Source organism: Scardinius erythrophthalmus, assembly GCF_964197995.2.
Source record: "Scardinius erythrophthalmus genome assembly, chromosome: 11".
NCBI classification, from domain to species: Eukaryota; Metazoa; Chordata; class Actinopteri; order Cypriniformes; family Leuciscidae; genus Scardinius; species Scardinius erythrophthalmus.
Window position 1 is genome coordinate 11,700,544 of NC_138231.1, and position 25,595 is coordinate 11,726,138.

Below are 25,595 nucleotides of genomic sequence, written 5' to 3' on the forward strand. Positions count from 1 at the left end.
ACCACTTGCGATTATCAATCTATTATATATGCTGTTAAATTATTTTACTATTCATAGTAACTATTTAACTTATTATTTTTTATTGTCTATATTCTGTAATTGATATTTCATATTCTATTGCTATTATTATAGTATTATACATAAACTATATGCTATTATCAATATATTATCATTATTATATTAGTACTTATGATATTATAATTATACTTTTCATTACTATTTTATTTACTGTATACTGTTTGTTTATTTTATTGACTAAACTATTTACTGCCTACCTCTCACTTTATCTTATATTTACTATTTGCATTGCACTGTAGTTGTACCATATCATATGTATTACCATAAAGGATCCATCAGTTATCTTTGTTATTGCTAAAATCGGGTCAATGACAGAATATGCTTTTCCCACAATAAGAAAACTTTATTTAATTTAATGTGAAAATTAAATTATATCTCAGTATGGGGGTGTTCACAATTCTTATCCAAGAATGAAAAGCTAAATACATGACAAGCCTGAGCTTTGGCCATTCCTTATTAAAATAAATAAATAATTATAAGTCAAACTATCGAGAGTTTAAATTTCTACAGATGGAACTTTTTTGTACACCACATACAAACCACCGAAATCGGTTGATAAATGTAATTTTTTTTGGTTTTTATACAGAAAAACCGCAGCTCACCTGTTAACTTGCATTTGATTACAGCGCAGTCTTGCCCTCCACAAAATGGCGGACGCGTTGACGTATCGCAGCAACGTTCCAAAGCGGCCAATAGGGCGTCTATGTATTTATTATGTCTATGGGTTTAGGGATCAGCGTTTGGTGTAGGCAATCAGTAGGCTACTGTGATTCACATGACCAATAAAATCTTTAGAATCGGCTGCAGGGCGGGATTTCTGCTTGGGCGGCCCTGAAAATTTCCCTTATTTTCAAATCCCAATGTTGACAGGTGTGTTAAATGTAATGTTATGGCAGTTATTAACTTAAAGGAGAGCGAGAAAATTTAAATTCTGTCAACATTCACTCACCCTTATATCGTTTCAAACCTAGGCTATATGACTTTCTGTCTTGAGGTTTAGAATGGCATGAGTAAATAGCCTACTGACATCATAAAAAAAAAAAATTGGGGGTCAACTATCCCTTTAAGTTTAAAATGATCGTGTCAACACACAATGACTACATCTGATGAGCACGATATGCAGATTTCTAACTAATTTAATTTGGTGACATGCAATAATCAATAGATGACATCCATTGCAGGTTTACAGTAAAATCAACGTAGTAACAGAGAAACACTCCTTTGGAAATGAAATATTAAAACCCTGTTTACCATATTGTTAATGATCTTTAGAGTAAAAAATAGTATTAGAGTTTAAAATAATATGGAAGAGAACAAAACAAAGCTAAATAATTCATCAGCGTGTATTCTGCACTTCTATTTTCTCCATTACTCTATAATCAATCTCTTATGTTATCTGAGATTATTTCAGTTTACATGGAATATTTGTCCTAAGAAAGTTGATGGTAATTAATTTCTTACAGTATATTTGCTTCTTTTATGCAATCAAGGTGCAGTCTTCAACTTATGTAACAAAAATGCTAATATCCTCTGAGTCCTGGATCAATTTTAGCAGCTGACTAATGCAATGGCATTTTGAAGCTGAATGCATCAGAACAATGATAACGAAGCCCTAAAATAGTATAGAAGAAATATGCACATATTGTGTTCCACTTTTGTTAAATTTGTTTGTCTTTGGTAAGTATCCCTTAATCTGCCAGCTTTATTTGCCTCTCAGATCACATTTAGATTTAGAACACTTTAGTCGCCCCATTATACATCAGTTCACATGGCAAGGCATTTTCTGGTTGCATCTAAGTGCTTTCTGGGACCATTAGAGAAAACCATTTTCTTAGGTTTGATAAGTAAAGCAAAATGTTATTTATAGTAGAATGGTATAGGCTATTCCTCAGTTTAATGGGGATTTCAATAATTCCAGTCTCTTTAAAAGATTTTTTTTGTTAGGTTTCATCAATCCTATTCTCTGACAAGCCTGCCAGATCTGATGAAGAATGATAGCGTACTCATTCTGCCTAAACAAAACATGACTGGTTTACCTTTGGTTTCATTACTTTTCACTTCAGGTTCAATGTGCTAATCGTTCATACCACATTCTGTACAGTACATTACATCATTCATCAAGCTGATTAAAGCATGTGAAGCATATATGAAAAGGCATTCATTTCAAGTCTAAATTTGGTTAGAAAAACAAATTTCAACAGACCATGAGAGGTGTGCTTTTAAAGCTATCATTGTGGAAAAAAAGGGTCTTTTAGCGTTTTGTCTGGTGAGAGACAAGGTTGTTATTCTGGCTCCTGCGTGCCGTAAACTGCATTATGACAAGGACAACAGAAGGCAGGCAGTGAGGCATCCAGTGCATTCTCCACTTCCTGCAACCGGGCCATTGATTTGAAGGGGACGTCACCTCTCTGTCACAACGGCATGAAAGCATCAGATAAAAGACGTGGGAATTAAATGAAACTGCTGAAAAACGGGATGAACTGCTGAGGGAAGTCCAACGCCATGAGGATCAGCTACCGACAGACTGCAAGGATTTTAAGTAGGCTACCTTTGGACACGTTGTCAGAGGCTCAGGAGATCAAAACGGGGGAATCTCTGGTCATTCATTCGAAACCTAACCCTGAACCCAAGGAGATCCAAACTTTATTCTAGCTTTGTTGATGAGATCCAGCACACCACAACAACATTCATTCACACTAAAGCTGAAGACCTTTGTAAGCATAAGTGCAATAAAGAGTCTTTCATTCAAAACATTTCTGTCTTCATAGTCTACTCACACAATTGGGGTTCAAAGCATTTTTTTTTCTTGCGGAAAACAAAAAAGAGCTATTTATTTAGTGTTTTTAGCAATTTTAAATCAAAGTCCACTTTCATTATATCATCATTTCATTATATCATCATTCTGCTAATTGTTTTTGTCTTTATTTTTTTCTGCTAGTTGTTTTTTTTTTGTTTATTTAGTTTTCAATACTACAGCGATCATGTTTCTATTGTACAGTATAACCAAACATCCAGTTACAACAATCTAACTGGTTGCCATTCAGGTAAAACTGTGACCTCCATCAAAATAAGTGTAAACTATTTATTATATTCAATAATATTTAGCTTTAATTGTCCAAGAATTATGTTTTGAGTATTAACAAGCTTCTTTCTGATTAAAAAAAAAAGCACTAGCATTGTACGGTGTATTTTCACAGGTCTGAGATTTTGTTTTTAAATACTGTGAGCTAGTAGTCTCATGTATTTAAAAAAGAAATGTCTAACATTTTATAAACCCATCTTGCTTTAGCATTATCTGTTAATTATCGTCCAACTTCCACAAAACATATGTAATATTTTTGGAAAACTTGTATACACACTATAATCAACTTATCTTTACCAACTGTGCACTTTCTTCTTTAGCCTTTAACAGTTTAGGGGCTGTCTGAAGGCTGATAACATGCAAAAGGCTACCATATTAAATACATAAAGTTAAAATGACACTGGAAGTCAATTGAGTAAAAAATAAATAAATAAATAATAATAATAATTCTCAAGACCATAGACTTTGGGAGACACCTTTCCATGTTAAAGACAGCTTCAATGTAATGTCTAATATATAATCATTGCACGTGGCCCAAAACTATCATGCTAAGTATATTATAATGTAAAAAAAAAAAGAAATTCAATAGCCTCAATTAGTGCATCAGTGTCTATTCAATTTGATTAAAAAAATAACAGTAAAAGATGCACTCATGTTGTGTGTGTGTATACATTGTTGTTTATCTGTGACTGTGACCATGCTGCTCTATAGATGTGTGTGAGTGCCCAGTTTCAATTACAGTATATGTTTACTTGCTGTACAAACACTAAATGAGAAACTATAGACTGAAAACTATAGACTGACTACTATTTGTTAAAAAGCGGTGTCACATTAGACTTTAAGCAGGTTGTTTTAAACGTGTTGGTACTGTGAATGCTGGAATATAAAACAAATAACCAAAAGATATATATGTATAAAAATACATCATGTATACCACTTAATACTTTTATACACAGAAAGATCAAATTAAAAGGAGCTGTGTTTGCAGGGGTTTGTAAAACTGACGGCAGTAGTATACAAGAGCGAAGTTACAGTAGGTGGGTGTGAACTGTTGATGTCTAAATTGCACAATAACTAATTGCCCAGTGTCCTATCACAGGTCCATTGTGAGTTCCTGTCATTTGCTCATATCTCAGTCGGAACTTCTTTGGCTGGTCTCTTTTTCAGGGAGGCAGAGATGGAGTAGAACCTGGGAAAAACAAGACAGCTGCATTCAATAGTCTTCAGTCAATCAGTCATTCAGCCTAATTAAGTCATGCCTGGGTTTTGTGTCAACAATTTTTCCAATAAACGTCTAAATAACAGAAAGAGACAAAAATTCAGACAAAACTCTGACGAAGAATGATGTAAATGTATCACATTCTTTCTGCACACTAACAACTTTCTGTTTAACAACAAACAAACAAGTGTTTTAACAAACGCTAATGGAACAAGAGAGACAGCAAGATCCGGCATTGCAGCAAAAACATCCACCCACAGTGGGACATGCATTAGCAAACTGCATTTGATCCATAATATGATGATATAGCGCAGAGGAAAATTTTTATCTTAGTCTTTATAGACAATGTACCCAAGTATATCATAAACTGAACATACTTACGTTGTGTAATATATATATATAAATATATATATATATATATATATACATACAAATATTAATGCGTGTGTGTGTGTGTGTGAGTGTGTGAGTGTGTGAGTGAGAGAGAGAGAGAGAGAGAGAGAGAGAGAGAGAGAGAGAGAGAGAGAGAGAGAGATCAGAAGCCAGTTAATCCCTTATTCCTCTAGAATTTGAAGGGTGCACATACCTTGAAGTCTTGTAACGTTGTTTCCTTTTACTCCAAGCTTGGAAGCAGTTCTTCTTACAGTCAATGACTTGATATATGATTGGATTGTACATAGCAGAGGACTTGGCCAGCAAAGTTGGCACAACAGAGACTGGGATAGGCACTGAATCAGGATCTCCAAAAGCAGACACTACTGATACCACAGCATAAGGGATCCAAGCTATTAAAAACCCAGCGCAGATCAACATCGCCACCTGGAGAATGCAAACAGAACCACATGAAATATGACATGGCATTTTCACATAGCATTTCTGATTAATAAAACACACAAACCTTAGTCAACTTCATCTCCAGGTTGTGCTTGTTCTTATTCTGTGTGTCGAAATGAGAGACTTCTTTGGCTGAGGCTTTCACCTTGAAGATGATCATGACATAGGAGAAGACGATGACGCCAGTGGGGAGGATGAGGCAGAAGAAGAGAATGCACATAACAAAGCTCTGGCCAGACACAGAGGCCTGGGCCAGCCACCAGTCCAGTGTGCAGGACGTCCCAAATGGCTCAGGTGCGTAGTTTCCCCAGCCCACCACTGGCATGGTGGCCCAGAAGGCAGCGTAGAACCACGTGAAAACCAAACAGAGAAAGGCATGATGCCGTTTGAACCATGTACCTGATGGCCAAGTAAATTCATGTTAGTCAGACAGACAGACAGACAGACAGACAGACAATAGATAGATAGATAGACTTAATTACCATATCTTAAATGACAGATTTTTAAGTATCGGTCTAAGCTGACAATCGTCATGGTAATGAGACTTCCGCATCCGAAGAAAAAGCCGGCCCAACCGTAGAAGCAGCATCCCTGCCATCCGAACAGCCAGCGGTGCGCAAAACTCGACACTATGAAGAATGGCTTTCCAGTGACTGACCAAAAACATAAAAACAACCTTATGTCAAATAAGACTTGAGACAAAAGAACATGTGCTCTCAGATGGCATTCCCAGGAACGTTCTCAGAACCTTTGGCTAACATTCTGCTAAGGTTCTCTGAAATTTAAGAACAAACGTTCTTCCAATAACAATAATAGAATGGTTGTTCAAAGTTATCTTGTTTTAAATAACTTTATCAAAACATTAGCGCAAAAACTTATACTTCTACATCATTCATGGAACATTTTCTGAAACATATTAGTTGGACATTAGTTTAATTTTTTTTTTCAATGTTACTACTTAATACTTTTTCAGATGGTTCAGAGAACATTCAAAAGTCCCATTCCAATAATAAATGAAAAATTGAGAAAACGCCCTAATGTTTTCTCCAACATTCACAGAACCCATTTTTTTTTTAAACATTTAAAAAAAAACTGGACGTTTTGAACATTTTGAGAACATTCAGAATTTAATGGGAACGTTGGCAAAACATCCTTAGAACATTATGTATAAGCCTTTATAGCCTAAATGTATAATGCATTATTTAGGTATGCATAATGTATGGCATAATGCATTATATCTTTTCATTAAGTTCATTAAAGGTATAGCAGAGGATCTTTCTGAATTTTAGATAAGACCCGCCCTCTCCACTTTTTGAAAAGTTTGATTGATTCACCAGAATGATTGACAATTAGGAGGACCAATAGTATAGGCATTCCACCCGGAAGTAAAAAAATCCTCCGCTATACCTTTAAGTAATTATAACCAAAGTTTAAATGCATTATAATATCCACAGATTCCTTGTTACATCTGAAATTGTTTGTTGGTTGTGGATTAATGCATTATACATTCTAAAATTGTATTATAATGTAATATAACAGTTATAACAATGCATTATAAGGCATAATTAATGCATTAAAAATACTTTTAGAATGCATTATCTTTAAAGGCTTTAAGTAAAGTGTTACAGAATTTCTCTCTTCTGCTGAACACAAAAGAAGATGTTTTGTAGAATATGGGTAACTAAACAGTTGACGGTAGCCATTTCAGAGATGCAGATTATGACTCACTGCAGACCTATATGTGTTCTTCATATATGAACAAACGCAGAGGAAGAGAAGCCAGAAAGCACACTGACCCCGAGTCTGCGTAAATGTGACGCACTAAAGCAGTCTGCCATGTGCATGACTCCCAGAAAACAAAAGCTTCATTGTGCTCAAATCCAGCGACGCCATCCTGGCTAATAGGCGACATGACGAGAATGGCATTTTGGACGGAGCTAAATCAATTTGAACTCCTGATGGTACACTGAAAACAAAATATAATTTCTATCCAAAATGCTATGGATACCAATGCTGAACTTACTGTAAAATTTCGACTGACAAGGGTGATTCTCAAGCATTTAAAATGATAAATCATATTTGATCAATTCTCTTGTCCCTGTTGTTCATTGTTAAATTGCTTTCTCCTATGCCGAATAATATGCAGAGACAACTAAGTAAACCATCTGTAGACTCAAACAAACTGAGTAATAATTTAACATTTGCTTGAGTGTCCCAAAACCGCATCACTGCCATGATTTTGGGGCAGGACCCTCCACTAAGCAATATCAGGCAGATAAACAGTTATTTTTATCTCTAGCTCAAAAATTACACACTCCACCTTTAATTAACTGGAATGAACTTTGTGAGCTACACAGGCAGTCATTTGTTCTGTAAATCTTAGAAAGTGAGCTCTTTGTATAAGTAAAAATATAAATACTGGCCTGTAAGCAGCAGTTAATTCTTTAAAGGGATAGCTCACCCTAAAATTAAAATTTTGTTGACAGCACCCATTGACTACCATAGTAGGAAAAAAAAATACTATGGAAGTCAATGCCGTCAGCTGTCTGGTTACCAACATTCTTTAAAATATCTTCTTTTGTGTTTAACAGAAGAAAGAAACTCCTGCAGGTTTGGAACAACGTGAGGGTGAGTAAATGATGATGCAATTTTCATTTTGGGGGTGAACTATCCCTTTAAGATTCTAATTATTATAAGGGGCCTCAACCGTCACTGCTGCTCTGAAGCAGCAACACTAAACATACACTAGGTGGGGTTAGAGTACAAATATGGATATAAATTCGTTGAAGGAGAGGGAATCTTTGTTGGAAATCTCAGGGGCGTCGCTGGACATTTTTTATTGGGTCACGAGCCCCAGTGAAATACCATATGTTCAGGTAAAATATATATATATATAGTGTAACAAAAGATGCAAACCCCAATTTAGATGGAAGATTGTGTTCATGTTATGCACTGAACACTAAAGTAAGAGAAAAAAAATCATGACAAAAGGAAGATGAAGGAAAAGAGTCTTTCTAGGTCATCATTGCAGGAATTTGATGTTTTGTTCTCTTTTGTAACCTCAGGGCCTTAAAATCCTCTGTATGATTTAAACAAGTGCATTTCAACAACAGCACATACATAAGCCAGAAAGACAGTGTCATAAGAGGCAGTGCTGAATAAACTGCCACATTGTTGACTCCAAATATAATGCTAAACTATACACTGAACGCTGTATATTTTAAACACACAACCAAAAGAAATCTTGTATACAACAGAGATCCTTTCAGACACAGGCTGTATAATACATAATCTGACAGATGAAGATAACATCAGCAGCATGATATCAAGTCATTTAAACTTACCTGATATGCCAAAGTCGAATATAGCTAGATTCAGCGTCATGAATTCTGGTGGCTTTAACTTGCTCTTGCGTTTGGCGGTCTGGTATATGACATAACCATTTCCAGTGGCTGACAAGATACCTGTAAAAACATAAGACAAACAGTAATACTGTGTGTTTGACCAGATGCTGTTTTTAAAAGTGCCTTAAGAAAGTCTTGGACCTTAATGAAGGCTTCCTTATACTTTCCATTATATTGAGTCCTTTGCCACCCAGGTGTTGGGGTTGTGTATTTGTTGAAATACAAAGACAGCACATTAAGAATCCTGTTATAACATTTCTGTTATTTGTAGAGAACTAATAAGAGTCTAAGCTTACTGGATATCCCATTTCCCAGTGAAAGGATGAAAAAAGGTCACCATAATGAAAGAGCAGTGTGACAATTAGTCTTTGCAGGTTACAGCCACATACATTCAAACGACACAACGATTTCACTCGTGTTATTCGTTTTTCCTTTCTTTATGACCTAGATTATTTGCTGCAAATATGTTCCTTCTGTATTTATTAAGCCAGAAAATGCTTTGAAAGTGTCATCAAATTTTATTAAAAACAAAAACAAAAAAAATGAATTAATTACTCATAAATCTTACAGTATGTTCGATTCATAATGTCCATTAACACATTTTGAACATCGGCTTTCCAAAGTGGAGATCATCATGTGCGCCACATCATTTCAAATCCTGGCCTGTTGCGTCAGCTGACTGATGCACCATTTCTGAGAAGACACTTTATTTCATGTGACTATTCAATGAACTCTTTCACTCTCCTCATATGATCATGAATCAATGTGAACGGATCACGCACATTAATATTACTAACAGATACATTGTTTCTCCAGTTTTAGTTCTTAAAGAGACAGTCCATCCATAAATGAAAACACTGTTGTTGTTACATACCAAATGTGAACTAAAAACTGAACTGAAATACTGTAACTGAAGTTTGTAACTGTTGATTGTATGTGTTTGAGACTAAATGTTTATGAAACACCTTCAGACTGTTCCCTTAACATGAGCGGAGGAGAACAGACTTGAAAATTGCAGTGAGGAAGAACTATTGATTCAGTCTTTTGATTGAAACACACATCTTTCAGGTCAAATGAGACACAATGTCCGCATGAAAGAGGAAACATCCTTTTGAGCATCTCTTTGATAACATAGTTACTGATGGACACCTGTGGAATAAATAATGTTGTGCTGAAGCAAAAATGTATTTTCTAATTATATTTTTCAAAAGCGTATTACATAAAGACACATCAACTTGGCAAAACATCTGAATTGTTTCTAAAAAATGCAATACTATGCAGAACGGACATAGCTAGCATTCTCTTGGAGAAGTCATGTAGGTATTATAAACAATTAAATAATGGACAAAATGTTAAAAATGTTCATCCTGGTTTGGAGAGATATTTAATATAAGTCCAAAAGAATATGCAGCCTTGTACATTTTACATTACAGTTTCATTAATTATTTTGAGTTTCATTATTTTTTTACTACACTGTTTATATTTTCATGAAAAGCGTTTAATAAACTAAAACAAATTTTTTCTGCTGCGATGGTGGTCAAAATGTTCAAAATATTTTTCTGGTAAGGTAACTAATACTTATACATGTGCCTACAGAGAAAATGACCTGAAAAATGTTCAGTGGAGCCACAGTATCCCCAACATGTCATATATTAGTTCTATTAAAATGCACTAGATGACACCGCTCAACACAAACTCTTCTATATGACGGAGGATGTCATCTCAATGACAACATGAGTGGATAGAACATGTCTTCCTCAGTGACAACAGCATGGCAATATGGTATCTGTCAGGCTTTGCACATTAAGGGGAAAGCAGGTTTTTCTTGCTTAGAACCAAAGGAATTAAATGCAAGAAGGCAAATGCTACATTTATAACCAGGGCTGTTGCTAGAGAAGCTACAGCTTTCGGGGGTCCCCCCTGAGACTTCAATCACAATAGCAACCTGCACCGGTGCCCCGTATACCCTAACTATGGCCCTGTTCATAACACGTATTACGTTCACACTTTGAGTCCAAATCCAATTATTTGTCTATCCAATTGGAATCTGATTTCATTATTGACTGTCCAGTGTCCACATTATGTATCGCAATTGTTCAGATCCGATTTGTGTGTCCCATCATGCCACTTTTTCGTTTCCCAGAATATCTGCATTGGTTTTTATGGCAAAGATCTTGCATTGGTAGGTATGCGCCAAAAAACAACAACAACAACCTCAACATGTAAGGGTTTGCAATACAGATGTTGTCTACTTGCAGTGTTAGACTACTGCGTCTTCTGAGGCGGCTGGCTTGCTGGGGCAGTCGTGGCATAATGGTTAGAAAGTCAAACTGGTAACCTGGAAATGACTGAGGTGCCATTGAGCAAGGCACCTAACCCCCAATCGCTCCCCGGGCGCCACAGCAAAGATGGCTGCCCACTGCTCCGGGTGTGTGTGTGTGTTCACGGTTTGCAGTGTGTGTGTTCACTACTCACTGCTCCTAATGTGTGTACACTAACTTGGATGGGTTAAATGCAGAGGACTGATTCCGAGTATGGGTTACAATACTTGGCCTTCACATGACACTTTTATTACATGCTTTAGTCTCCACCGGTTTTAAAGCATATCTCTGTTATGTTATCTCTGTTATGTCTGTCTACTCGTCTGGCACTTTGCAACAACGCAACCTTGTTTCTGCAACGACTTTCAGCATGTTTCCTATAACAACGTCTGATGCATTTTAAGTGGCATGAGAAAGCCACAAACCACGGGAAATCCGAACAGAGCAGTCAGACTGAAACGGATTTCCAGAAATCCCATTTAAATAGGATTTCAAACCACATATGAACGTAGCTCGAAACGGATTTGTAAAGATCGCATTTCATGTGATTTTTGCCGTTCACACTTGCTAAATCTGATCGGATCATCACTCTGATTAAACATAACATCAGAGCACATTAACACACCACAAACAAGCTGATATGGTAATATATGAAGTTTTAAATAAAAGAGAGGCGTTCATTCTTCAGATACACTTGACTTGCTGTACAATATGGGCAATAATGAATATTTGAGAGTTAAAGGTGCAAAAACACAAGATTCTAATTAAAATACGCAATAATGATTAATTGTTTTTTGTCAAGGTTTCTCTGTGAATGGTCAAGTGAAATCCAACAATTCATAAAGAAAACAAAGCAGAATCTTTTTTTCTGGTGCACACATATTTACAAAATCTCCTTAAATCTATATTCAATTATGTTAGTCTTTGTGCATCATTCATAATTAACAATCAGGGTTTGGACGCATTGCTTTAAAGATTATGTCAATGTGTCTAGTCTAGGCCTATACTCACAAGACTGTTCATTAGCAATGTGTAGGCCTTACCAACCTACACAAAGTTAAAATTGGTTCTAATGCAAGGCTGTTAGATGTTCAGGCAAAATTAAGACAATAAATCTGATAGCAAAACCTCATTCTCAGACATCACTGAGAGTCAGTAAGGTACATTTCTGTCATTGTTGGTATCATCAAAATGTCATTATATCTTGTTTTTTGAAGACATTTTGCTAGACGGAAATTGAAATTTCTCCAAATCAACAAGAAATACGCTGCGGTTCAAAAGTTTGTGATCGTTAAGATTTATAATGTTTTTAAAAGTCTCTTATGCTCACCAAGGCTGCATTTACTTGATTAAAAAGACAAAAAAAACAGTAATATTGTTAAATATTATGACAATTTAAAATAACTGTTTTCTATTTGAATAAATTTTTCAAAATATAATTTATTCCTGTGATGCAAAGCTGTATTTTCAGCATCATTACTCTAGTCTTCAGTGTCACATGATCCTTCAGAAATCATTCTAATATGCTAACTTGATACTCAAAAAACATTCATTATTATTATCAATGTTGAACATTTCTATTATGAAATTTATATGGAAAGACAAGTACTTTGTTTAGGCTTGGCTTGTAGGGAATTCCAAACCTGCGTATTTTCAAACGCACATAACTATAGAACCCATTCTAAATGCGCATGTGAACGCCATCAGCGTTTCTCACAGGTTCACGTTTAAAGTCTGTGTAGAGAGAATGGTGTCGTCTTAGCGGCCCCTAATTTAATAACAAATGATCGTTGCGACGGAAGCAAATCGATCAAAACTAACTTTAGATGGAAAATAACTTAACTCTGCTATAAAGCCAAAACAATATCTGTTACCTTAAATTATACGCTTATCTCTGTAAAGCTGCTTTGAAACAATCTACATTGTTAAAAGCGCTATATAAATGAAGATGACTTGACTTGACTTGACTTGAAAACAGTCGTGGAGAATTTTTTTAAGCATTCTTTGATTAATAGAAATAACTATTTCATTTATTTGAGATAGAATCTTTTGTAACATTATAAATGTCTTTACTGTAACTTTTGATCAATTTAATGCATTCTTGCTGAATAAAAGTATTGAACTAAAACTTTTGAAAGGTGTAATGTTACAAAAGCTTTCTATTTCAGAAAAATGCTGTTGTCTTGAACAACAGCATTGTTCAAATACTGTTGTCTGTTGTTCTATTCATCAAAGAACCCTGAAACAAATTGTACATGACTGTTTTCAACATTAATAATAATAATAATAATAAACGTTTCTTGACCAGCAAATCAGCATTTTAAGAATGATTTCTGAAGGATCATGTGACACTGAAGACTGGAGTAACGATGCTGAAAATTCAGCTTTGCAATACAGGAATAAATTACATTTTAAAATATATTAAAATATAAAACAGTTACTTTAAATTGTAATAATATTTCACAATATTACTGTTTTTTTATCAAATAATTTCAGCCTTGGTGAGCAAAAGAGACTTATTTTAAAAACATTAAAAATCGTACCGATCCCAAACTTTTTAACAGCGGTGTAAGTACAATAACGGCCTCTAAAAGTTCCAGACATTCTGCTATAACTTAATTTAAATATTTGAATTCAAATTTATCACTGGTCTCATCAATGACAATTCACATGATGCTTGCAAAGAACTCTTCCACATGATCGTCCACATTGTACACTTACCAATGATAAGGATGTAGAACGCCGCCACTATGTCTGCCTCCTTGGACAGCTTGGAGGCGAAGGGATCCCCTCGAAGAAGGTAATGTGGGACGTAGCCCGAGGGGATGGAGGTGTCATTCTCCATTAGGGCCTTACTGAGGAGTGTGATTACTTTCCTGCAGAATAAAAATAAATAAATGAAAGGCTTAAACAGAAAAGTCTTTGAACTCAGTTTAAGACAAGCTGAAGGGCAGTCACATCCAACAGCTTTATGATTCAAAAACCTCCTGCCAATGTTCTGACGCTTCAGACTAAGCTCTACAAACTCTGTCATCTCTTATCGGCTACTGGATGTCAAGACACTCCCTTCATATCTGCAATCAATACATGCTGAGTCCCTGCGCACTGCCATGCAAAATGTTCTTGTGGAAGGAAAAGAATGAAGACAACAGAGCAGGAAGATTTAAAATAATCACATGAATGGTTCTTCAAAAGCCTGATGCCTTTGAGATAGAGGTGAAATAATGGCATAGAGCTAAGAAATGAGTTAGACCTGCTAGCATGTCATTTTCAGCAGGTCCTCACCAGGAACTTGAGCGATTTTCAAGGGTTAATGACAGGTTGTCTAATGATGTGCAATTTAGTGCCACATCCGACACGTCTGACTACCATAGATATGTTCTACATACATTTACAGAGATATTACTGAGCAATGCTGTAACTGATGCGTGTGTTAATGATTATCATTACCAACGATTTAGCAAAAGCTTCTCTTTCCTTTTTAGGTCATTAAATTGGACATAGTTCTGGAATAAATGGTGATTTTGTGTTTGTGATATTTGCACCACCATGTCCTACTTACACTAGGCATGTGCCGATATACGGCAATACAATATATCACTATAATGCACGGTACTGTTATCGTGGACACTTTAAAATACAGTGAATAGTTATTTATTATGAATTATTCCGATTTTTAGAATGCATTTGAAGAATATTGTTCCATCAACAGTTAAAATGCACAACACCGCTGTATGCTACGTCAAAGAGGCACATGCACTCTGATGCAAACAAGCCCAACACTCAATGTTAAGTTGTTTTGATTAAGTCTGAAATGTTTTGATTCTTTATTATTCTTCAGTAGTAAACATTAGTTCATTCATTAGTTAACATAAACTGACCATAACAAATACTTCTAAAGCATTTATTAATCTCAGTTAATGTTAGTTTCTGCATTTAATAATACATTATTAAAATCAAAACCTGAGCTAACATTAACTAACAATGACCAGTAACATTATCATGTTCATTGTTAATGTTAGTTAATGCGTTATTAGCTCTAATGAGATCTTATTGTAAAGGGTTATCTATTGTTCTTTATAATTCTTAAACATTTTCATCTGTTTGAAACATCTGTTTACTTTATACACTTTTTGAGTTTTATTATTGTATTTAAATATAGTTATTTTTATTATAAGTTATTGAATCTGTTATAGTATGACAACACTTTTTTGCAACTTATTTCAATATTGTGATAATGTGCATACCATGAAAAAAAAAACTTCAGCAAATGTGCAACATGAAAATTTGACAGTCACATGCCTAACTTAGCCTCCACAAGTTTTCACAGTAAATCACTTCAGAATGCTAATTACTTTAACAGCAGGGGTTTCATTACAGACATTTATTTGTCAGTTCCAATAATAATTGTAATAAATAATAATAAAAAAAAAATTATAAAAATGTATCAAATGAAAGACCATAAGTAACTGCAGAATTCCGGGTCCTCAAGAAAACCAGATAAGACCACTGATCTAGATGGAAGAGGTTGACCACAACTGTCCAGAAAAAAAAGCTTTTATTTTACAGAAATATTATTTGGTTTGGCATTTTGAGGTTTTATTATATTTATTTTGGTGCTGTGAAATTGATTAATCGCATCTAACATACAAGTTTTTGTTTACATAATATATATATGTGTGTGTGTGTGTGTGTGTGTGTGTGTGTGTGTGTATACCGTATGTCAGGGTTCTGTCACTTCTGTCTAGTGTATTTCTTGGTTCTGTTTTGTCATGTCTTTGTGTCTTTGTTACATGTCTTTGTTTCTTTGTTACATGTGCGGGGCGTGGTGTTTGGATCCCGACACATCTGTCTAGTTTGGTTTCGGTTCTGTGGCAGGATTCGGACATTCATGCTCCGCGTGTTTGTCCTCTGTTATGAGCGCACGGAATGGGCTTTCGCTCGTTCTCGTGCGCTCTGTCTTGTCGTGTGAGCGTGCGGTTTCGAGTTCGCTCGGCCATACGCTCTCCTCTCCTGTCTGCATCTGCTGTTGTGTTCCTTCAGTGTAGCACGCGGTTCATGTTTTCATCGGCCGCGTGCTTTCACGTCATGTTTAGTCTTGTACTGTGCTTTTCCACTAGCTGTGTGCTTTCATGTTGTCATGTTTTGTGTGAACACGTGGCTTGACATGCGGTTGTGCCATGTGCTCTCCTGTCGATTGTCTAACACCTGATTATTGATTAATTTGCCCCACCTGTCCTCCCTCCTCTCCCTATTTATTCTCCCCATGTTTGCAGTCCTTTGCTGGTTCGTTGTCATATGTTGTGTGTTCTTCATCAAGTCCAAGTCTGTTTTGAAGGCTTTGGAAGGTATTATTTGCCACTCTGCCAAGTAATATAATTATTTTGATGTGTCTTCACCACTGACCCTGAGTCTTCCCCCTCAGGGTAGTTTTGTTTGTATTTTGTTTTATTTTTTGCTTAATAAAAGCCTTTATTTCTTCTGCGTTTGGGTCCTCGTCTCATTTCCTCAACCCCAAACCGTGACACCTTATGTTCACACACATTCATTACTAAATTCCCCATAGACTTCTTAAAGGAGAACTCCGGTCAATTTTAACATTGAGCTAATTTTTTTGTACATTTGGAGTGCTGTCAATACAGAGAACAACGACAAAAATCGGTGTTACCTACACCGAGTTATTCTATTTTTAAAATTTGCACCCTGTTGACTTCAATGGGGCAAGTACTAAACCTGCTTTTAGCCTCTTAACATCCTTGATGTGTCATTACAAGTGCACAGAAAATGTGAGTGATTCCTTCAGAGTGAACACGAGTGAATCTGACTGCAGTAAATGTGAAAGATATGTATAAAAATTATGTTATTTAAGCCAGCGCAAATACCTGTTTACATCCTGTTTTTCGGTTGAAGTCCAAAGTAGTTGATTGCCGAGTTCACGCGTGATCATTGGTAACTAAACCTATGCACGTGAACTCGGCAATCGACTACTTTGGACTTCAACCGAAAAACAGGATGTAAATACAGGTATTTGCGCTGGCTTAAATAACATAATTTTTATACATATCTTTCACATCTACTGCAGTCAGATTCACTCGTGTTCACTCTGAAGGAATCACTCACATTTTCTGTGCACTTGTAATGACACATCAAGGATGTTATGAGGCTAAAAGCAGGTTTAGTACTTGCCCCATTGAAGTCAACAGGGTGCAAATTTTAAAAAGAGGATAACTCGGTGTAGGCAACACCGATTTTTTTCGTTGTTCTCTGTATTGACAGCACTCCAAATGTACAAAAAAATTAGCTCAATGTTAAAATTGACCGGAGTTCTCCTTTAAGGGTTGTCCTTGAGATGTTGACTTTTTTAGAATTTTATTTAACATTGTTAAAATCGTAACTTTGGGAATAAACAAATCAAAGACAAATGTCAATACATTTACATTTTCTTTAGAAGGGGGGTTTGAAGAAGTAGGCTACATCTGGGAACACAATTGCTTTTGTAGAGAAGACATTTCCCACCAGGTATTTTAGGAGAAAAGCGGAACCAATTACTACAAGAGTCACACTTCACAATAACTGCTTCCCAGTGCAGTAAAGGTACATTTGATTTTAGAGCCATATTTTGTAAGTCTGGTACTTGCTTCCATTATAAAGATTGTTTTTCCAGATTGGTGAAGACAAATCAAAATAATGATATTACTTGGCAGCGTGGCAAATAATACCTTCCAAAGCCTTCAAAACAAACCTTTATACAGCTGAAGACATTGAATCAGTCATCTAAAATTGAGAATGAGCTCAAAAGGACACAGTAAAGAATTGAGTTTCCTATCAACACACTGTTAGTCACTTTAACGCTTCTAGTGGATTTATGGATAACAAACATGGCTCAACTTAATGAGCATTCACTATGCTCTCTGGTGACACACAGCTTTTGAATTCATCTCCCGCGAGATCAGATATGATGCTGCATCCTGCCACTTCATACTCGAGTTGTGGAAATGTGTGAGGTTACTAAACCATCAGTCTCCTCCCCCAGATAGGTTATCTAAATAATGCAATTTCTAAAAATAGACTTAAGTTCTAAGAGTTGATCACTTGACGCATGCAACAATCATTTCAATGCTGTAGTCAGTTTTTTGAGATCCATTCATTAAAAAAAAAAAAAGAATAAAAAGAGTCAAATGTGAAATGCCCTAACAAGAGAAGTGTGACTTGCTATAAAAGGAATAACCATTCCTTTGTTGCAGTAATCAGAGTGGGTTGCTAGCTGTGCACATCTGTCTGCTGCAATGGCTAGTCCGGCAGCACGTCAAACATTTAATGCTTTTATCAAAGTTGAAATAAAGAATATTTCAAGGACATTGTTAATAACAGATGTTGTTCATTTGATGTCGATGTCTTGCCCCTAAATATATGTCAAACTTAGTGTAATGCAACGTAGCCTATTGTATTGAGCATCTCAAAACAGAATGTCTGGGGATCCATCTGTTACCAAACCAAAGCTGTCAGTCATCCAATCAGGTTTGTATAAATCTCCTTTATTAATTAACATGCACTATTTACAACTATTACTATTGCTATTACAACGTAGAACCCAATATTAAACATGACATTGTACAGGAGACTGTACAGCTAATTTGAAAAATAAAAACAAAATACAAAAATAATTTTAATAATGGTATTATTTTAACAACAATGCCAAGGGTTCATTTGCAACTTTTAAAATCGTTTAGGGATTTTGTTTCACGACATTATTCAGTCCTCACCTACACACGATTGTAAGCAAATAAATAAAGTAGGCTACAACAGACGCAACATGTGAACGCAACGTATTTACAAACCCACGGAAAGCGTTAATAATGATGTTTACTGAAAAACAAATGCTTACCTTGCTGTGATTCTTCAACCATCCCGAGGGATTTGAGCACTTTTCTCCCGTCTTGAAATGATCTTAAAATTGAGTTGGCAACTTCTCCATAATCCACGTTTGTAAACCACAGACTGCACCGGTGTTGTTTCCGTCTGTTATTAAACGCTTCAGCTGAGGTGCTGTTCTCTCTCTCTCTCTCTCTCTCTCTCTCTCTCTCTCTCTCTCTCTCTCTCTCTCTCTCTCTCTCTCTCTCTCTCTCTGGTTATTCAGATGGAGAGTGACTGGTCAAAGTAACTGTCGCCTCAGAAATCCATAACGCACTGACTGTTCTATTCGGTAAAGCTCCGCCTCTTTATGTGGTAGATCTGTCAATCAAGCAATCATGGTGTAATAACACACGTAGATAAATCATGCTATGGATTGGACACCAATATATTATAATTTATAGTGCCTGTCCATAATCATACTATTAATGTCATTAATGTAATCATTACATTTCCAATAAATTCATATAGGCCTAATTAATTACAATAATAACAATGTGTAAGCAATAATTGGCGAACCATAAAATAATACTCATCTAATACAACAGAATAATAAACCCCAACAAGTCTCCTAACATTTTCACTTTTCTCAAAATACATGAAACAATTCTAACATTTACTCTTTAAATTAAGTCTCATGCAAAACCTGTTGGGAACTGGAAATCCCCAGGCCAGATTTAAACCTGAACAGAAATTAAATTGCATTTTGATTTCAAGCAAGTGGTTTAAATTAAACCAACAAGAAGTAATTTTAGTGTAAATTAAACATTCTTTAAGTTTAAACAGTCCTCAAATGATCAACTCATATGCACTGATGTGAGTGAAACGCAAAATTACGGAAAAGCAGCTTTTGTTTCTGCTCTTATGGCTAGTCTAAGCCAAAGAAAGAGAGTGGAGTTAGAAATCAGGAATGGTGAGAGAACATTGTGCTTGGTGTGTTTTTCGCATTCAAACCAAACTTGGGCCCCCAGCCAGCAAGGTTTAAATCCGATCAGGCTAGCGTGCTTCCCATAATGTTTATGCATTAAGTCAGTAGGCGGAGGTCTTTTGTGGCTGTTCTAATACATTCGACCACATGAGCGTCTACAAAAGCAATCCTGTCAAATGCATTTTCGACTAGGGCTGCGTTCCAGTCCACTTTTAGACACGCACTTGCGAACTTCCCTAAGCATGTGTTTCCCTGCCGCCATTTTGAAGTGCGTTCCACTTAGTGAAGTGGACGAGGGAAGTTTATATGGACAGACCCTCGTTCCCTCGATTTTGACCGATTTTGAGTCTGCTTCATATGTAGGCTACACTTCAGGCACCTATATGTCCCACAATGCAGTAGGATTGTGACGTCACCACAGATCTTGTCTAATCACCACCACAACAAACAACTATGATATTAATGATATATATATATATATATATATATATATATATATATATATATATATATATATATATATATATTTATTTAAAACAACCCAAACACACATATATACATTTGGGTATAACAACTCCATAGCTGATTTCAAGTGATCAAGGGCTTAGGACTGTAACGTTGCTGAGGAAGACAGGTGAAGACAAGGATCTAAACGCAGGTTATTTAATAAAGTAACAAGGAACACAGAACTCAAAGGTAAAAGGAACAAAACCAGGGAATCACAGAGGCAACCATTACATGTACAACAACTGACAAAGTAACAAGTGAAACACAAGGGCTATAAATACACAGGGACAAACAAGCTAAACAAGATAACAAGGGGGTGTGGCTAATTAGAAACACCTGGGGAGACTAATGAACATGAAAAACTACATAGGACTACAAGACTGAGCACAAGACAGGAAATGACAAAAGAACACACAAAACAAGTGGAACACAAGACAAGAATCATGACAAGGACGTTCCAATTCAGCCCATTGCAGTTTCCACCAGTAGTTGGCACTCGTGCAAGGTAAGCAATGACGTACATCCGAGTGAACGAGATGGAGGGAAGTTAGCGAGTGAAGGGCATGACAATTTTGGACTGGAACGCAGCCTAACCTCTGGAAGTGGTCGAAAGTGGACAAGCTCAAAACCATTTAGACCCCGTTTACATCTGTATTTAGCATCATCCACTTGTGATCGGATCGACCAAAACGCATCTTAATAGCAGATGTAAACAGGGCCTAAGCTCTGTTCAAGGACTCGTTATTCTGTTTCTGTCTGTCAAATGTCTGTGAAACTTGTTTAGTTTATGTCTCAGTTGTTGAATCTTTTTGTGGACAAATATTTACACGTTAAGACATCTTTCTGGAAAAAAATAAGAAAAAAAGACTTTTTTTTAATACATTTATTTATGCTGAGTGTAGCCTATATCCATTTAACCCTTTTATGCAACTTCTAAACACAACACAACTTCTTAATTTCAACAATAATTATGTAATGGCTGTGGAATGACAGTTTTCCACCCAAGCAAGCCCATTGACTGTCAAGACACTCAAATTTCATTGTTGCTCTTTGCAGAGAGACTTCAAAAGAAAAAAACTATTTTGTATGAAACCTGGAGAAGCACCCAGAGCACAAAGCCACACGACACTGCATGCAGATGTACTTTGTTTTTTGGGTGCATGCAGCATCATGGCACCTGTTTGCGTTGTTGGCTTCGATGAGCTGGGGCCAATGGTTCCCAGGGCCAAACCGGATCTCAGAGGGTACCTTGGACACTGCTCTGCACTTCACCGGAGGTGGGGTGGCATCGGGTCTTCCTCTTGTGCGTATCTTGGTGGAACTTGCATTCAGTAGTGCACAAGCTACTGATGCTTTGAAGTGCAGAAGGTCCTTCTTTTCTAAGCCAGACATTCTGTAGAGGTGCCAGGCATTGACAATGGCAACATCCAAGAAGTGGAAGAACACTCGGATGTACCATTGTTTGTTCTTGCGTCTGTGGGGGTACATTGCCACACACTGATCCATGAGGTCCACTCCACCCATATGCTGATTGTACAGCTTTACAGAATATGGCCTCTCGATGTTGAGCATCCTCTTTTCTTTTTTGCTCCATCTCTAGGCCACATCTATTGGGGACTTGCCAGTGCAGGACGAGGCCATGTGGATGACTGAACTATCTAGCCAACATGTGATGGTAATGTTTTGACCAATGCTGACAGCAGAGCAGGCTCCTCTCTTCCTTCTTTCTTGAGTTGGTTTTCACTCTTCAGTTTCTCTTGTGCTCCATGGAGCCTGTTGATCCTGATTGTGCCGGTGCCATAGATGCCCCGATGTTGCAATGCCATGAGGAGAGGAATGGTGGAAAAGAAGTTGTCAAAAAACACCTTGTGGTTCTTGTGCTGTATGTCATTACAGAGGCGCAAAATTACATCTCCAGCCACTCCTAGTTGACTGATCTGGCCACGTCCAGCTAAACCCTGGTAGACTTCAAACCTGTATCCTGAGGATCCTGCTCTCACCCACACTTTCAAATCTCAGGGTTTGGGTTTTTTGGGAAGATACTGCTTAAAGGGGTCATATAATGCCATTTTTGTACAAGTTAATATGATTCTTTAGGGTCTAAATGAAAAGTTTGTAATATACTTTAATTAAAAATTCTCATTAGTATTGTAAGAAAACACTAATTTTACCTGGTCAAAAACAGCTCTGTTTTCAGCATGCTATTTAAGTGCATGTGTCTTTAAATGACAATGAGCTTTGCTCACCCCGCCCCTCTGTTTTGTGGGGCGTTTTGACACAACACACGTGGAGTGTTGCCTTGACAACAGTTGAGGGTATATTTTGGAGAAAGAATGGCAGTGGGAGTCTCTGAGGACACATCTGTGCAACCGTCTCAATTTGAACCGGAGTCGGACCCGGAACAAGATGACGGCCCCAAAGAAGTTAGACAATTAATGCTCGAACAGGACGTTTCTGAATGGTTGGTTAATGTAATGTCAGTTTGATCTTTGTATGTACTGGCAGGGTAGAGTAATGAGATACGAACACTATGAGTTTACTGATGTATACGTTAGTTCATTGACAGATTGACGTTACAGCTAATGGTCATGATAAACTTTTTACTTTAGCTTTATACTGACCCTCGTTTAAAAAGTAGTCTGGTGAGAAATGATTTGCACAAACATGAAAGCATTGATGTTGATCGTGGGGAATATTCCCTTCGAAAACAAAGCTCTGCCACTGCGTCTTAAGTGGTTCGGATTTAGGAACATCAAAATGACTGCTGTGTTCGTTATTACACCCAAGAACAGAACACCACAATCGCTTAGACGCCATTCTGCTCCAGCGTATCAACAATGGCGGACTATGATGACAGCTCGCTCAGGGCAGGTCTGTGGTGAAACGCTGCTGTCAATTAACAATCGTGGGAGGGGCGTCCGACCGTGTGACGTCACACGGTCAGACGGCTCGATTTGAGACAGGAGAAAACATATAAGGAGATTAATTTTTTTTTTTTTATCATTATATGATGGTTGTGTACAGGCACTGCCAACACACTTTTTAGTACAATCAACTTGTAAAAGTGCATGTACCATTATATGACCCCTTTAAGAGACAGTCTGCCCTTGAAGAGAATGATTTGCTCATCTATTGAAATTCTTCGGGATCAACTGCTGAATGGAAGGTTTTCTCAAGAGCATCCAACACTGGTCTAATTTTGAACAGCTTATCAGCATTTCCGGCCTCCTGTGAATAGTTATCAACAAAGTGAATGTACCTCAGAATCTCTTCAAATCTGTTCACTGGCTTGGCATTTTCTATAAAATAGACGAAGACCTTCCTCTGATGACCAGTACATTCTTGATCTTGGGTATCTGACGTATGTCATGACCATATTTATTCCTAGGAAGGTCTTCATTTCAGCATTTGTCAAGGCCAGTTTTCCTATCCTTTTTGGAGTGCACACAGGTTTGTATTGTGCACAATCTCATCAATCAGATCTTCTGGAAATAGGTGAATAAAAAACATTCACTTTCCACTCTCCTAAAAAAGGAGACAACTCTTCCTCAAACTGGTTGCCATAATTGGGATGGGGGTCCTTGGCTCCTTAATCCTCAGCATCCTTAGATCCCTCAGTACCCTCGTCTCAACTGTCACTACTGCTAGCATTAGCTAATCCTCCTCTTTCTGGCTGCCATTCCTCTTCACTACCACTAGCATCATCCTCACTTGACTCAGATGGTATTTCCTCCACTATCCTGTGGGCCTTTCTATCATGCCCTGCTCTTGAGCTCTACACATATAGCCAAAAAATAAAAAAGTTACTGCAGATTTTCAAGAGCAGTCACAGTAATAGTATGAATTGTAGCTGAAATATAGTTAGTGATGCAAAATGTCCAATTTAGTGGACAGATGATTAATCAGAGGTTACCAAAATCTAAAATCAATACTTGGAAAATTTAACAATGACATGACTCTTTAGGTCAGAGTTCTCAAACCGGTTCCACGGAGGGCCTAGTGTATGCAGGTTTTTGGTCTTTCCCTTCAATTAGTGCCCAATTAAGACCTAGACTACCAGGTGAGGGGAGATCTTAACCAATTAGTGACCTACTCAATCAGTTTGGTTCAAGGTAAAAGAGAAAACCTGCATACACTAGGCCCTCCGTGGAACCGGTTTGAGACCACTGCTTTAGGTGTTACTTGATGTTGCAATTTTTTTTTTTTTTTTTACTGTACCTGCATGAATTTCCTAGAATAGAAGGATCTGACAGATATTCCAGAGGAACTTGGCATTTCTGGCTGGCTGTCAGCCATCTTGGTTTGGAGTAAAAAAAATCCTTATACAAGGGCTTGCCACTGGGTGGCAATGTATAGGACGATGCACAAGAGTCCACTGTAGCGGTTCATGTGCAACTTGCCTTAAAAATCCATGCATTTGCAAAAACATTTTTTTTTGGAATAGCTGTCCACTGTAGTGACCACTATGCGTGAAAGGGTTAATCATAAAATATTCTGCATCACTGAAACTTCGTGTCCGTCCAGCTGCTGATAAAACGGAAACAACACATGGCTGCACACTGTGAAATGATGCATATTTTTGAACATACTCAGGGGATTCAGGCCACAGATGCAGCGTCCTGTAAAATTTTACGCAAGCATCGGTCAGTTGCTGCCATTGCTATTTTAGTTAGACTTATAAATTCACACAACCTTTGCTCTTTTTCCATGTTCAGCCAAAAATGATCTTAGAGCCAATAAAAACATGTTTTTCTCTCGGCTGCCTCTAAATAAACAGATTTTGTTACGTTTCTGGACCATGCACAATGATTAATTTTCAACTGTTAGAAAGGACTGAAATGTTTTTTTTTGTCTAGGAGAGCTTTTCCACTGATGAAAGTGTTGTAGAGTTTTTCTTTCTTCAAAGCAGAGACCAGGAGACTTGAGATGGATCTTATAAGCAGAAGAGATTTATTCTTCCAAGTAGTCTGTAGTTCATCATCATCATCATCAAGACTAACTCAAGACAGTTGCCTTGCAAATTTATAGACATTTAGGGGGAGGGATTTACATTGAGGTTGAACAAAGCATGCAAATTAGGTATACAGGTTAAGGAACCCGCCCCAGACCCCAGCGTGTTACCAGTATCAATTTAATCAGCATACCTATTCAAATGCTGATACTGGCCAGGAACTCTGGTTCCACAGGCCATCCCAGAGCCATTGAAGACAAAAGGTGCGTCTTGGAGCTACTGGCTAGAGCCATTAAAGATTCATTTAAAACACAATAGAGAAAACAGGACTGGCAGGAACTGTTGATACCATTATCTTAA

The 25,595-nt window shown here is 37.0% G+C and overlaps 1 protein-coding gene across 1 annotated transcript; it reads right to left on the reverse strand.

The window, feature by feature from the left end:
- Positions 1 to 3,043: 3,043 nt before the first annotated feature.
- opn5 (opsin 5) lies at positions 3,044 to 19,222 on the reverse strand. Its single transcript, XM_081379665.1, has 7 exons — positions 18,824 to 19,222; positions 13,660 to 13,814; positions 8,558 to 8,677; positions 5,696 to 5,866; positions 5,278 to 5,612; positions 4,966 to 5,198; positions 3,044 to 4,349 (listed from the first exon to the last, which is right to left on the reverse strand). Exons 2-7 carry the CDS (start codon positions 13,781 to 13,783, stop codon positions 4,286 to 4,288), a joined length of 1,047 nt encoding a protein of 348 aa, XP_081235791.1. The 5' UTR covers positions 13,784 to 13,814; positions 18,824 to 19,222; the 3' UTR covers positions 3,044 to 4,285.
- Positions 19,223 to 25,595: the final 6,373 nt, after the last annotated feature.